This window comes from Gymnoscopelus microlampas, assembly GCF_963454915.1.
Source record: "Gymnoscopelus microlampas genome assembly, chromosome: 21".
In the NCBI taxonomy this organism is placed as follows: domain Eukaryota; kingdom Metazoa; phylum Chordata; class Actinopteri; order Myctophiformes; family Myctophidae; genus Gymnoscopelus; species Gymnoscopelus microlampas.
This window is the reverse complement of record NC_139958.1, coordinates 39,595,907-39,612,166: the sequence shown is the minus strand read 5'-3', so window position 1 is coordinate 39,612,166 and position 16,260 is coordinate 39,595,907. Positions and strand designations below refer to the sequence as shown.

General features: G+C 41.0%; 1 protein-coding gene across 2 annotated transcripts in view; it reads left to right on the top strand.

The window, feature by feature from the left end:
• tln1 (talin 1) overlaps positions 1–16,057 on the top strand; it is a 128,288-nt gene extending 112,231 nt beyond the window's left edge. For both annotated transcript variants that reach the window (XM_084047492.1, XM_084047493.1), the window contains exons 52-58: positions 1,535–1,640; positions 3,633–3,757; positions 4,607–4,732; positions 4,843–4,905; positions 6,427–6,609; positions 14,428–14,553; positions 14,991–16,057. In XM_084047492.1, coding sequence (XP_083903618.1) covers positions 1,535–1,640; positions 3,633–3,757; positions 4,607–4,732; positions 4,843–4,905; positions 6,427–6,609; positions 14,428–14,553; positions 14,991–15,125 — 864 coding nt within the window. In that variant the 3' untranslated portion in view covers positions 15,126–16,057. The remainder of the gene's footprint in view (positions 1–1,534; positions 1,641–3,632; positions 3,758–4,606; positions 4,733–4,842; positions 4,906–6,426; positions 6,610–14,427; positions 14,554–14,990) is intronic.
• Positions 16,058–16,260: the final 203 nt, after the last annotated feature.

Below are 16,260 nucleotides of genomic sequence, written 5' to 3'. Positions count from 1 at the left end.
GCTCACAGCGAGCTTGTAGATCTGCTATTTTTTGAAAATTTGTAATAAAAAAAAAAAAAGTTTGAATATATTGCAAATGTTTGAATATATATTTTTAAAGGGAACATTTGTAACTCCAATCTTTGCTTCTGGGGGGCTCAAAATATTTTGTTCCCTGGAACAAAATATTTTGAGATGGGGGGGGGTCCGCAGCTAAATTCTGGTGGTCCTTGACATGAAAAGGTTTGAGCACCACACGTTTTTCAAAAAACTGCAGGATTTAGGAGACATTATGTATAATCCCCAGAAGCAAAGATTTGAGATACAAATGTTTGATTTAAACATATATATATATATATATATATATATATATATATATATATATATATATATATATATATATATTCAAGGATTTGCACACATTTTCACGATTTTTCAAAAACAGCAGATCTACAAGCTTGTATATCTGCTATTTTTGAATAGCCAAAGAAATCTAAAAATGACGCCGATTTCTTTCCCGGTCTAAACGAGTTAACTTGGGTTTCAGGTTGTTTGGAGTGTGAGTTTTAAAGCCGGCATTAAGCCTCACAGGCAGTGAAATTAACACTCTGGGTTTTATAAGTGCATGTGTGATGTGTTAATACAAGGTTAATAGTGGCGTGCACACGGTACACTAGGGCTGCCATGATCAGGAAATTGTAGTCGATCATTAGTTGTCGTAATGGATTACAGTCATTTGCGGTTCATGGTTTAATTCCGTGTTTGGCTTTGGAACTGATTATCTTTTAGGCTTTGTAGACATAAATTGCACAGGGCAGTTATGATCAATAACTTAAGTATACAAAGAAATGACTGACGACTGGTACCAATAAGCAAAAGAAATAATGCAGTATATGGCCAAAACAGGCCATATATTTAGTGATTTTATACTTTGAAAAACATGAAAATAGCCAATCTACATGCTCACAACACAGTGTGTAGATCGGCTATTTTCACTATTTTTCAAAGCGATTCTGACGGTTACACAAAACAATTGTGTGGTTATCTAAAATAATTGTGTCCAGCCGACTATGTAATAATTGTGACAGGACAGTATGCATGGTTTCATGCGTTGGAGTGATGTGCAGCATGCAGGAAATTCAATAATAATAATAAAGTAGTAAAAAAGTGTTTCTAGGTAAACTGAGGTTTAAAATATCAGTCCTGATGCCGGTTGTTAGAGTAAATACTTATAAATACCAAATCAGCTTCCCTCAGTGGTGGGAGAATTGCTGATTTTACGTCAAAATATACTTTCAGTTCCAAATGTAAGTGTGTATTAAGCCATTGTGTCAGTACAGCATTGCAGTGTTGTCATGTACATTTATGTTAAGACCGCAACACATGACCGCCAATTATAACAAGAGCAAAAACAGCAGAGTTATTAGTCTATGGAGCGAGCGGAGCGACCATGTTTGATATGGTATAACCTCATGGCTACCGGCATAAAGGACAGATGATGGGATAGTGTGACATAATGTGACATATACTGTATTGCTCTCTCTCTGCCATGCAGATCATCCAGAAACCCACTCATGAGCTCAAACAGCAGCTGTCCAACTACTCCAAACGTGTTGCTGGCTCCGTCACCGAACTCATCCAAGCCGCAGAGGCCATGAAAGGTAAATGCAATGTTTACACATTTGTGTCTGACTGTCTGTCTGTCTGTCTGTTCTAGCCCAAGTTCTAATTTCCAACACCAGACTTTTTTAGATAGAATACCTAATCTAAAAAACAATCGGAGTACAGGGATTAAAATCACAAAAATCTGAATCAAACCTACTTAAGCTATGTACAAGAATGGCAACATAATCACACCAATAAACCAGTCAACGTCTATTCATATGAGCGCTGTTGTTTTTATTTTAACCTTAATTTAAGTCCTCTGTTAACACATTGAGTGCCAGGGGTTTTTCAAAACAGGGTACCTCCAGTGCCTGGAATTTTAACCATTTTTGGACCTTTTTCAAGTAGTCACAAAACATTTTCAGTGATCACCGTCCTCACGGTGATACCCTCATTACACACATAGAGGTCTCGTACAATCCGGGGAAAAAGATTAAAAACATTCGGTAATCCGTTCCATAGTTGCAGCCAGTTGAAAATAGTCGAAAATACATACATACAAACAAAAAGTACACAGGAGCCGAGATACAGGCTTTTGAAGTCATAACTTAACAAGGAAGTGGATTGGAGTCTAAATCTTCGTAAAATGATATCTCCTGGTGCTGTGAAGGAAAAAAAAAAAAAAATTTTGAAAAAAAAAATATATATTTTTTTTCATATTTTTGGCCAAAAACGGCCATAACCGTTTTTGGCACACCATGTTAGGATTATGAAAAACGGTCCGGACCGTTTTTGGCACTCAATGTGTTAAAAACGATTTGCCCACCAGTCTCTAGTATTAAATCGGTGGTCAAAGTTTGATTTGATATTGGCATAGTATGGATCATTTCTACCTTTCTGATTCCTTTGTCGATAATCAATCATATGATGTAAGGCATTGCTTCCCAATGTGGGGTCCGTGGACCCCCAGGGGGTACAAATGGAACCATATTATAGATAGACCCTTATGGGTCTGTAACTCTGAGAGTGTACAAATAAAACTAAATGGACCCTTAAGGGTCTGTAATTCTGTAGCCTCGATCTCCAGGCTTTTATTGTTTAGTTTTGCTAAAAAAATAAAAGCCTGGAGCAGCGCGTCGGTGGAACCCGATATAGGACGTGTTTCAATTCCCCAACCAACCAGAGTGCAGTGGGCGTCGCTCGCAATGTTGTGTTGACGGGGCGGGGGCTGACGGACAGATAGGTGAACCAATGGGATCACACGGATTATCTCGCCGGAGATGTTAAACACACCCCTTTAGGTCAGAAAACAGGAGCGCTGGTGCAGCCTAGTAATTCTGAGACTTAAGGAAAAAGATGGATAACTGATTGGAAACCAACCTTTTGCTGGGACTCAAATTAAATTGACAAATACAGTAACAGAGATACATTAACAGCCGTGTTTTTAATTAAATTAAATAAATATACAAATATATAAATGAAAAAGGTAATTGAAAAAACACGGCCCCCTCACGCATTAGAAGGACAATATCAGTCACCAGAACCAAGGACAGGTGTTTTCAATGAATCCATCATGGTTCAAATGCAGTTTGAAGTTACAATAGGTTTGTATAGGAAAGGGGCGTGTCTGATAAAATGAATATCAAATATCTTACTGGATCAAGCTACTTAACCCATTACATCCGGGAACGCATTTTTTTATTTATTTGGCTATTAAAAAATAGCAGCTACAAGCGCTAAGAGGTTGTAGATCTGCTATTTTTGAAAAATCGTGAAAATGTGTCAGTATATATATTTTTTTAAAGCGAACATTTTGTAAAATATTTTTTTTCAGGGACCTCCAGAAGCAAAGATTGGAGTTACAAATGTCAGCTTTAAAAAGTATATATTCAAAGATTTGCACAAATTTTCAGAATTAAAAACAATAAATAGTCAAAGTACAAAATAATGATTATAACTAAAATCTAAAATGACACAGATGCGTTCCCGGCCTTAAAGGGTTCAAAACGAACTAATGCGTCTGTGCTCCTGCTTGTGCTGTGTTTCAGGGACAGAATGGGTGGACCCAGAGGACCCCACCGTCATCGCGGAGAACGAGCTGCTGGGCGCGGCCGCCGCCATCGAGGCCGCCGCCAAGAAACTGGAGCAGCTTCGACCCAGAACCAAACCCAAGGTGAGGGGGGGGGGGGGGGGCTTCACAGAGGAGGGGGCTTATGGTTGACAACATTAAAGGTTGCTCAGTACTCTTTGAAAATGTTGCACTTTGCGAGATTGATTTATAGTTATATACTTATTCTTGTTAAGCAAACTCTATCTCCGTTTATTTCAAATGCATTACTGTCTCTTGAGAAAAGTGATTTAGATGCAGCAGCATGTTTATTAGACAGATGCTATAGTAGGTTCATTGTTTACCTGCTATCCTATAGTTTTAAATGTACCTTGTTATTTAGATAGCATGTTGTTTAGACAGATTCTAGGTACCTGGTATCTTCCTATATCGGGTGCGTTCGGAAATGCGCTCTGGGAGCGCACTCGCCTATTAGTTTGTATGGGCCAGTGCGCTCAGTGCTTAATTCCCGAACGCACCCATTATTTACCCTGTTTGTTGACTAGAGCAGTGGTTCTCAACCTGTGGGTCCCCGCATGATTTTGAGGGGGTCCCCAGATGATGGTGAAGTGACAATTTAAGGACTTTTAAGACCGTTTTAATACATAAAAAACAACGACAGAAAAGAACAAAGACCATTACTGCAACAAAAATAATCAACAAACTATACTATAAAACATCAGCCAAATTGTCAAATAATATAAGAAAGAGACAAAAAAAAAGTGAAAATAGCAGATCTACAAGCTCAGTGGGCTTGTAGATCTGCTATTTTCACAATATTGGTCGCGGCCTGAAAAGCTTGAGAACCTCTGGACTGGAGTTCATGTTCTCCACTTATTCTGATCCTGCACACTTGCAAGTCGTCCCGGATAAGAGCGTCTGCTTACATGCCTAAATTGTACTTTTCTTGTTCAGGAAGCGGACGAGAGCCTCAACTTCGAGGAGCAGATCCTGGAAGCCGCCAAGTCCATCGCGGCGGCGACCAGCGCGCTGGTCAAAGCGGCTTCGGCCGCCCAGAGGGAGCTGGTGGCGCAGGGCAAGGTGCGTGTCCCCCCCCGTTTGTGACTTTTTTTTGCGGGGGATGAATGTTATCCTTTATGTTTGGGTTATTACATGGAGGAACCTTCTAATCGGTGTGTCCTCTTCAACAGGTGGGCGCCAACCCTGCCAACGCTGGGGACGATGGACAGTGGTCTCAGGGCCTCATTTCAGCCGTACGTACATATCACTCGTTGTGTTTTTCCTCTTTATTTCCAAAATGAATGCTTGAGTTGGAGTATACAGGTGCGTCTAAAAAAATATGTGAATATGTGAAATATGTGAATATTGTTGAAAAGTTCATGTGTGTGAGGAATATGATAAAAAATGTATATTATTAGTGTGATTATTGAGATTTAACCCATTTAGACCTGAGGTCGATTCTAAAAAACGCCTTCTAAATCCTGACTTAAAGGACGACTTCACCACTTTTCAACCTATCTTCATATAATTGGTCCTCACTAATGCTCATGATAAAATGATACCATTTTTTTCTACTTGGTCTCTGTCTCATAGGAGGGCTGTGGACAGTCCAGAAACCCGTCTACCAGTGACATCATTGTTAGGCAGGATTTTTTTTTCCAAAAAGATTTTAAAACATGTATTCAGATTTGTATTAAGGCGAGAACAATGGGATCTATTATTGCATTGCAACTTTCCAGGAATACAAAGCCTGCAGTTTCTATTAGCTTGGATTCCCCATCGATGATGTCACTGGTAGACGGGTTTCTGAACTGTCTACAGCCCTCCTCTGAGACACAGACTGATTAGAAAAAAATTGTACCATTTTATCATGAGCATTAGTGAGGACCTATTATATGAAGATAGGTTGAAAAGTGGTGAAGTCGTCCTTTAAGTTTTCTGGAAAAACTCAAAAATGACAAAAAAAAATGATGTTGCTATATACTGTACATAGCAACAACAACCCAAACTATTGGGTGAAAAGGTTATATACTGGTTGAAATCAAACCAAACACTAATGTTAGGCACGTTTTAAAACGTTAATGTCACTGCTTTCATGACTGTAATTTGGGAACGTTATTGTTTTTGTACTTGTTTAGATTAGAGATGTCCTTTTTGTAACTGATAATGTTTTACTAGGTTGATATTTGTATAGAAAGGTCTAACCAGGGACTGGGATCGCAAATTAGCCGTGGCTATAAACCCCATATACAATGCAACGGTTTCATGTTTTATAACTTGATAACTAGGGTTTCACCAACTAGTCGACTAGTGTAACCAGTAACCACTAGTCGACCTTGTTGGTACTAGTTGAATAGTTGGGGGGAGAAAAAAAAGTGTTTTAGTTTTTTCATTTCGTTTTTCATTGTTTTAATGCCATAGTAATGGCCCATTACTATGGCTATTATCCTTCTACCTTTATTTTTTTTATCAAAAGGGGGTCAAAGGTATGCCCAATAATAGCCTATTGGAGACGCTGCTCTGCCAGAAGCGCTTCCCGTAAAACGCCATAAGAATAAAGGCAGGAGGATAATAGTAATGGCATTAAAACACTGGCAAAAAAAAAAAATCATAGGTACAAATCGACTAGTCGACTACCACTGGGTCAAATTAGTCGACCAGTAAAAATCTCTAGTCGTGAACGCCCTACTTGATACATTAGTTTGTTTGCATTGTCCCTGTCAAATAAACACATAAACAAATAAGTCCCTCCCTCTCCGTCCCACCACATGCAGGCCAGGATGGTCGCGGCCGCCACCAACAACCTGTGTGAAGCGGCCAACTCGGCGGTGCAGGGCCACGCCAGCGAGGAGAAGCTCATCTCCTCCGCCAAGCAGGTGGCGGCCTCCACCGCTCAGCTGCTGGTGGCCTGCAAGGTCAAGGCCGACCAGGACTCCCAGACCATGAAGAGACTGCAGGTCAGTGTGGCGCCGACCGCCGCGCGGTATCCCATTCAATGCGGGAACGCATCTGTGTCGTTTTAGATTTCTTTGGCTATTAAAAGATAGCAGATCTACAAGCTTGTTGAAAAATCATGAAAATGTGTGCAACTCTTTGAATATATATTTTTTTAAAGCGAACATTTGTAAAATATGTTGTTCCAGGGGCGCCCCAGAAGCAAAGGTTTGAGTTACAAATGTTGGCTTTAAAAATATATATATATTCAAAGATTTGCACACCTTTTCACGATTAAAAAAAGAAAATTGCCGATATACAAGCTCATAGCGCAGCACTCGGTGCCACGCTCTGAGCTTGTAGATCTGCTATTTTTGAATAACCAAAGAAATAAAATGACACAGATCCGTTCCCGGTCTTAACGTCGCTAGCTAAAGTTGACATTGTTTGATTCCCTTTGTCGGGATGGGTGGAATCTAGGGGTAGCCGGTCTCCCCCAGGTCAATAAGTGGGGACTGCACTGTGCTCTATTGGTCATGCGCCAGTGTACTACTTAAGTACAATTTTGAGGAACTGTTCCTTTACTTAGGGTTACAGGACTGGGAGAGAGACTGCAGGTCTTTGCGCAGAGAGCAGGGGGTCATGACCCTGTGACCCCATGTGACTGTGGGACAGACACTTAAGTAGCAGTAGCAATAGTCGGTCTTCATCATCTGAACGCTGATGAAAACATTGGAGAAAAAAAAACACATAAAATTGGCGACAGATGGAGCGCCGTCGTCGTCTCGTCTGGCTTGTGTTTGGACTACTGCCCAAGTTAATGTTTAGCTTTTAGTTAGTACAGTATATTATGTATCTGTGTATTGTGTTTGTGTGTTGTTTTTTAACTAAAGCACAAAGTTCAGAAAATAAAGTAATTTGAAGCTGAAGTTTTAAGAAAGGACATTGCTGAGTGCTGGCTTTCTCGCCTTATACTTTTGCAGAATACAGAAACCCTAATCGTAACCCCAAGTGAAACTCACGACCATCCAGCTCACGGACGTCATATTCCCAAGTCATTTACAACCATTTGTGTCAATATTAACGACCGCAGAGATTCCCACACCACTGTCAATCTTGCAGATCTGACTCTTCACAATTCCTTCTGAAATATGCTGTTTTTGTTCACCATAAATGAATAGAATCCATGTACTAGACTGTATTTACATGGAAAAACTGTCAACATTAGACGCATCGCTACCGTCCTGATCCCACAGCCTGCAGTGTCACGCTTGCAAACCTACAGTACCAAAGTAAAAGTACTCTTTTACTGAGTTTGAATGGACCATTTTCTCAATATTTGTCAAAGGACTTCGAAAATAGATTGGCTATAGCCGAAGTAAAAAATGATTACTGGTTAATGAGTTTTGTAACAATAATCTAAATCTGCAAAGTAACTTGGAACTTGGCCTCTGAGATGTAGTGGAATATAATGCATTTTGGAAATACTCAAGTAACATTTTGTTTTACTCAAGTACAGTGCTTGAGTAAATGTTTGAGTTACTTTCCAGCCACTGGTCATGCCCGTGTTGACCCCTTCAGGGGTTGAGAGCCAACTGTAGGCCAGTAGGCTCTCAACCCCTGAACACGCAAGGTCACGGGGTTAAGGTCACAGTTGAGGCCAGAAGCAGACCTAAGTGTGACATATCGCCAGGACGGATGTTTAAGTAGTTTGTTTGTATTGATTTGTTTCAGACCAGGTTCATGATGGTTAACTAAAATCAAGACAAGTTATAAGAGGGGGGGGGATCTTTGTTAAATTAAACTACAAGCTATGAGCTTGTAGATCTGCTATTTTTGAAAATTCTTGGACTTTTGTGCAAATCTTTGAATATATATATTTTTTTTTAAGCGGACATTTGTTACTCAAATCTTTGCTTCTGGGGGGTCCCTGGAACAACATTTTGAGATGGGGGTCTGCGGCCAAATACATATCTAAACATGTTTTCTAAATCCTATCAGTATGTTGCTCTATCAGTGGTGCTCCAACTTTTCCATGTCAAGGACCCCCCAATTAACCGTATTTGGCCGCGGACCCCCATCTCAAAAGGTGTTGTTCCAGGGACCCCCAGAAGCACAGATCGGAGTTAAAAATGCTCGCTTTAAAACGTGTGTATATTCAAAGATTTGCACAATTTTGTCACGATTTCTTCAAAACATTGCAGCTCGAGTGCCGCGCTATGAGCTTGTATATCTGCTATTTTCTTGAATAGCCAAATAAATCTAAAATGACACAAGGTGCTTTCCTCGTCTAAATGGGTTAAAATATATGTATTTATTGTGTGTATTATTTAAAAAAATGTTTCCATCTTACAAAGTTGCAAAAGCACTTTTTTTTATTCGTCCCACGAAGCACCGTACAACATACAGTTTATTATTATTAATATCTCACTTTCTAGGGTTACAGGTGCCCCTGCCCTCCCCCATACAGTATGCATGTACAGCTGGCACATTAAGGATTAGGCCAAACTATATTTAGCGCAGGCTTTTATCTGAGGCTACAATGTCGCTTTGGAGAGCTGCAACGGCCTCTGTGTCATTTTAGATTTCTTTTGGCTGTTCAAAAATAGCAGATACTACAAGGCTCATTGCGATATCACCACGACCCTGCCGGTGGGCCTCGCCCCACAGCTTGAGAATCGCCGGGTTTTTGGGTGGTCAAACACCTATTGCTGCCGTTTCATCACCTTTTCCATGTTTTTTTTGGGGGGGCTCGTTTGCAGAATTTGATTTTTTAGCTATAACCATCATTTTGTACTTTGGGTTATTAAAAAAATAGAAGATCTACAAGCTCATAGCGCACTCTGTGTCACGCTATGAGCTTGTAGATCTGCTATTTTTGAAAGATCTTGAACGTTTGTGCAAATCTTTGAATATTTATGTTTTTTTAAACAACATTTGTAAATCAAATCTTGCTTCTGGAGGTCTCACAACGTGTCACACCGCGACGCGTTGTGAGCTTGTAGATCTGGTATTTTCAAACATTTTTGTACTTTTACTTTTGTTACTTTAATTACATTGTGATACAAATACTTTTGTACTTTTACTCAAGAAAATGTTGAATTCCACACTTTTACTTGTAACAGAGTACGTCTACATTGCAGTATTGATACTTTCACTTAAGTAAAACATTTGAGTACTTTTTCCACCACTGATAATAATAACCTGATTTGACTGGGAACCCCTTCAAGGACCCCCGGAAGGGTCCCCGGACCCCACCTTTTTTGAGAACCACTGTGTTGGGAGAGAGAGAGAGAGAGGCAAGGCCAGCTCATGTTCTCCCCATTCAATCACCAAGTGACTTATCCCCTCCTGTTTTGGGCTTGCAGCTGCCACTTGCGTAATTCCCACATGTATGTGTGTGCGTCTGCGGTATCTGGTGGATGCGACATCCCTTGTCACCTCGCTTTGAAAAAAAAAGAGTCCTCTCCATCACTTAGATGAAACCCTAGCTTCCTAAAGCTACAGTATAAGGCTCTGAGGGATTGACATCACATCTCAAACCTTGTACTGTATCTCCAAAACCGTTATGTTTCAGAAATTGAGTTAAGATTTAGAATACCCAGAAGCAAAGATTGGCGTTAAAAGATTTGCTTATGTATATACGTATATTCAAAGATTTGCAAAAATGTTCCAAGTTTTTTCAAAAATAGCCGATCTACAAGCTCGGCTACGTTCGCCCATGTTTGCCCATTTCCAATCTTATCTTCCTCCCTTAATGCTCATAAGATTCCAATTTATGTGTACTGTGTGTCTCAGAGGAGGGCTGTGGACTGAGTTCATAAACCTACCAGTGACATCGTAGGTATAGGCAGGTTTGGTCATTTCAAAACAAGATTTCAAACTTGTATTTGTATTTATTTATTTGTTTATGCAAGAATAGTCTCGCGTGGCCAGACTGTTCGCTCCTCCCCACTTCCGTTTTGTCTTTACAGTCGCGCAAATCTATCCTAATATAAATCAAAATCATCTAAGTATATGTAGCTTGCTGCTTAGCAGAAATGGAAATTTTAAAAAAATGTTAAAGATGTTTTAAAATAATTAAAATCTTAAAATATATTTTCGTTAACGGAAGTGCCAGCTTCGGAAGTGCCAGTGTAGTTCCAGACTCTATATAGCATCTATATAGCATTCGGAGATTGTGAAATAGTTGTCTGGCTACGCAAGACTAATGCAAGAACAATGGCATCTATTTCAGCATGCCAGCTTCCCAGGAAGAGAAAGGCTATAGTTGATGTTGTCACTGGTAGAAACGTTTCTGAACTGTCCACAAGCCCACCCAAGACAGCAGCGAGCAGACAGAAATGGTGCCGTGGTGATGGAGATTCTCTGAAATTGTGGGGTCGAGGGGGTCCGCTTGTTATAGGCCCTTGAAATTAGCACGTCTCGTCAAAAAATGCAGGGGGAAAAAATAAGGAACTCAAGATGCAGCCGTTTCCCCAAATACGCTAACCAGAAAGTGGATGGAGCAGTAGGTCTTGTGATCACGTGATCTCCTAGATCTCTCTTGTGTCCGAGCCTGAAATGGTGGCTCGCAGGTCGTCTAGTGGTAAACTCTGAAAACACGGTTTGGACGTGTTTACACGTCTTTGGCACTCTGGGCTTTGGAAAAAATGGACGTGTTGCACGTCAATGGCACCGAATGAGTTAATGCTTTGGTCCCCGCTCCTTGGGGTGTTTTTTGTCACTGAATATTAGGACATACGTGACATTATTTCCTCTGCATGTTAGCCATCCTAGTGAGCAGTGAGCAGCTGTCGGCTCTACCGCTCGGGGGAGCAGTTAGGGGGTTAAGTGTCTTGCGCGGGGACACTTTCGGGCACATTGCTGAGGGGCTGGAATCGAACCTGGGGCCTTTTGGTTTTTACCCCAGGTGGGCTGCTGGGCTCTTTAGCCATTCAGCTAACGGCCGCCCTAAGATCAACTTTTAACCCATTCAATCCGGGACGCGTCCGTGGCATCATGTCTTTGGGCTATTCAAAAATAGCAGGCACCGAGTGCCACGCTATGAGCTTGTAGATCTGCTATTTTTGAGAAATCGTGAAAATGTGTGCAGATCTTTGAATATATATATATATTTTTTAAAGCGAACATTTAAAATATGTTGTTCAAGGGACCTCCCGAAGCAAAGATTTGAGTTACAAATGTTCGCTTTTTTTTGCACAAAGTTTGCAAGATTGTTTTTTTTTTTTTTTTCATAGCCAAAGTATAAAATAATGGTTCACAAGTGGTTAAAAAAGGAAAAAAAAAGACCCGGTCTCAATGAGTTAAGATCGGATGGGATTTTTTAGTTGACTGTGGGGCAATGCTGCTAGCTCCTTGGCCCCTCTCTGTGCTGAAGGGATTCACACATAGCTGACAGGGATTCAGGTATCTGGGGCCTTGGAAGCGATGGGAGCAGGTGGGTGACTGTGGGAGCCAGCAAGGACATGGGGAAACATTTTAGACACATAGTGCGAATGGCGGCACACACACCAGGCGGGCCACAGACGGACCTCCGTTCCTATCGGCAGGGAAAATTAGACGTTTCGAATCCTGCAGTTAGTACCGATATGTAGCCACTTGAACCCCATATATGGGTTAACCGGAGTCCCACAGGGCTCAATACTAGTGTGTTTTCTGTTGCGTTGTGAGCTTGTCGATCTGCTGTTTTCAGCGAACGCTTTCCCCACAATTACGATGCTGGGGCTTAAGTGGTTAGTCTAACAAACCTTGTTACTTTAACATCGGAAGTAGGGATGTCATTTCTGTCCGATAACCGCTAACAATATCAACGGTTATGGTCGATAACCGATGTTTACCGATTTCGATATTATCTGTATACAACAAGAAGTTCAAATTTTGTCCACACATGTAAACACTGAACGTTTTCAGCTTTGTAAACAGAAAGTGCACAAGGCAGATATGACAAATAACTGAAATACGATAATACTTTATTGTCAGTTCACACTGAAATTCGTCTTGCGACCCAGCAGCCATGTATGCAAATATACAAAAGAAAAGTAATATGACCAGGCCTGTGTCCCATGATCCGTGTTGGATAATATCAAAGTGCACGTACAGATGTGCCACTTCAAAACTTCACATGTCCTGCCATCGTCAAGACAGTAAATTTTCAGGGGATTCCCAGGGCAATAAGAGGGACAAAGAAGGGCATTTAAAATGATGAATTATTTTGATGATCACTGCTTTTATGATGCTAATTAATTTGAGCAACTCTTCAAATCACCTTTCGCCTCATAATGAGTCTGACACCTTCTCAACACACATTCTTTTGTTCTCATGCATATGGGTGTCTGTTGAAGGGAAAAACGGGGGGGTTTAGTGACAACTTATTTTCAGGGGCAAAACAGTGCAATTTTAAGGGCAGAACAGGGAGGAAAACATGCCTTTTCAGGCCACTTTCAGGGAAAGAACAGTAACGTGTGAAGTTTTGAAGTGGCACATCTGTACTTAAAGGTAGGGTAAGTGATTTTCTTTGGTTAAAATAAGTGTTAAATAGCTCTATATTCTGATAGTACTCATTGCTATAGAGTGTTTGTTCAGTAAAAGGAGTCTCCTTGTCTCTCCAGCTCTTTATAAAACAGCAAATGCATTTTCGTTTCAGTTTAGGATATAGATTAATCAGGATATAGATAAAACAATTGAAATTGGAAGTGATGACACTAAGAAATGAGCAGACAAAATTGGAACTGGAACACTCTAAAAATGAAGCTTAAAAATGGGTACTTTCTCATGATTGGCTGAGATTTTGACACCTACCGGAACATTTATTTTCTGTTTATTAAAGAGCTGGAGAGACAGGGAGACTCCTGTTACTGAACAAACACGCTATAGCAATGATTACTATCACAATATAGTGCTTTAACCTTTTAACAAAATACTTTTTGTTTTAACCAAAAAATATCACTTACCCTACCTTTTAAGTACTGTACTCAAGTAAATGTTTTGAGTATCTGTACTTAACTTGTCTTGAGTATTTGTGTTTTTGGATACATGACTTTCACTCCACTCCACTTCAAAGACAAATATTGTACTTTTGACTCCACTACATTTCTCGGGAGGGAAAAGGTACCATATGAATTAACCACTTTATCCCTATTTTAAATACAGTGAAAATAGCAGACTTCTTATTATCGCAAAACACACATTAACCACTTCAGCCCTCTATATATTTTGGCCATTTGAAAATAGCCAGCCATACTTCTATATAGCAGTATTGATACTTTTACCTAAGTAAAATATTTGAGTACTTTTTCCACCACTGGACCAGAAGTATCTGCGGTTGAGTACTCGAGTACTGTCAAATAATGTTGTCAACCAGGATGTTGACATATTTGTGGCGTTTCGTGAGGAACTAGGCATCATCAGATAGGAGACGAATAGGGACCGCAGGCTCCGTTTGCACCAGCAGGACCCGGAAAGGAGAAGAAACCTCGCTCTGTGTTTAAATGTGACTGTCAGCGAGTCAGGGGGGGAGATGGATGTTTTTGCGCTTGAACTCCTCCATTGCCTTTTAAAGTCATGCTCCGTCCGCCGAGCGAGCCGGGAGTCCGTCATGGAGAGTTATGCTCTAAAGTAAACCAAAGGCCCTCAGTAAAGTCTATCGCCCACATTAACACCACTCAGAACCGCTCGCTCACATTTTGGATGCAGGAGCTAATCCCAGACCCACGAGTAAACATGGAAACATTTTGGTCCGGTTTGATTCTGCCGTCCCCACTAGAATGTCTAACAGAATATCCTGTCTCTCTCTCTCTGTCTGTTTCTCTGTGTGTGTGTGTCTCTCTCTCTCTCTCTAGGCTGCCGGTAACGCCGTGAAGCGGGCCGCAGACAACCTGGTGAAGGCCGCTCAGACGGCGGCCTTCGAACGGCAAGACGACCAGGCGGTGGTCGTCAAAAGCAAGATGGTGGGCGGCATCGCTCAGGTGAGTGGCAGCCCCCCCAAGTGAAAAAAACAAACAGTTTGTTTGACCCCTGGTCTCTGGTGCCTCCCGTCCCGTCCCCCCGTCCAATGTCCAGTTCATGTTTTGCATAATGAGTGTCGAACAACATATCGCAGTACCAAGGTTGTTAGGTTTGCATCATTAGCTTTTACATTTTCTATATCGTTTTTTGTTTTGTTTCAATTCGTTTTAGTGTTAGTTTTCTTTATTGTAATATTGGGTAGTCGGGGGGGCGAGATTCATAAAGCTCCGAAAGAGCCTACAATCCACAGGCTCACAACTTCCGCTGTGAGCTTGTGGATCGGTTATTTTCACTTGAATGTTTGCCCCCCCCAGGCATAGCGACGCTAGGCTTCATTTGTTCGCCCGTCTCGGGGCTAACCGGACATCTTTTTTTTATTTTTTTTATCACCCAACAGATCATCGCCGCCCAGGAGGAGATGCTGAGGAAGGAGAGAGAACTGGACGAGGCCAGGAAGAAGCTGGCCCATATCCGCCAGCAGCAGTACAAGTTCCTGCCCTCCGAACTCCGGGAGGAGGGCCAGGAGCAGTGAGGAGCGTTGCGTCGCGCCGCGCGTTCCGCCATAACTCCCAGGTGTCGCTTTGAACCCTGCGATTGTAAAGAAAAAGAAGAAAAAAATAAAAAAGAAAGAAAGGTCCGGTCCGTTTTACTCTCGCCAGGATTGAATCGGCCACTTGCAGCGTTGACATATCAGCCACTCGGCGGGGGGGTTTAACGAGTTATTTTCCCCCGCTCGGAGGCGTTTGTAATAATATTATGCAAATTTGGTTCTTTAGCTTTATACGTTTATGAGATAATATTTTTAGGTCAAGTCTTTGTATCTAATTTGCATGTCTACACATTTTTGACCTTGTAAATTCAAGAATTCCTTACCAACAAATGATATATCTTTTTTTTTTTTGCCGCTAGAACAAATTGTTTAGTCTGTTGGTTCTTCAAAGTAAGGGTCCAGGCCGGGGACCCTCAGGGTTCCTTGAGCGGGTTCCAAACGGACCCTTGTAGGGTTTGTTACTCTGTGAGCGTACAAATGGAACCAAATGGACCCTTACGGGTCCATTTGGTTCCATTTGTACGCTCACAGAGTTATGGGGGCCCTTGAAGATTAAAAAAGTTTGAGAGCCACTGATAGTTAGTTATGATTAGTTAGCAACTGTTTAACGTATTTTTCTCTGATGGCAGAGTGTTTGGCGTATGGAGTTACAAGTCTTGTCTGGTGATTTGAGCCAGGTAAGGGATCGAACTCTTAGAAAAAAAAAACAAAGACGATGGTGTTTTAAAGGGTAGTTGTTGTTGTTTTTCTATTTAACCTAATAGGACATTGAAACCGTTGCAATCAGGAACCTGAGTCTATAACACCAGTTTACATTTTCATTCAAACAGGGGGAAAACGGCGGTTCTATTTGAAATAAAAGGCTATAACTGAAATGTGTTATTATGAAATAATACGGTAAAAAAAAAAGAAAATCGATATCCGTGAAATCTATACGAGTTTGTCTGTCTCCGTCAAAGCGATTTGAGCTCCATTCTGGGACGAGATGTATTGTAATGTTTTAAAGGTCATAAAAGCCATACGTTTCTATTCCGCTTCAGGATGTTGTATTTTGTTTTTTTGTCAAAAATGACTTTCTTTTGGGTGCTGTCGGTAAAGTTATTTTGTTTATTTTTCT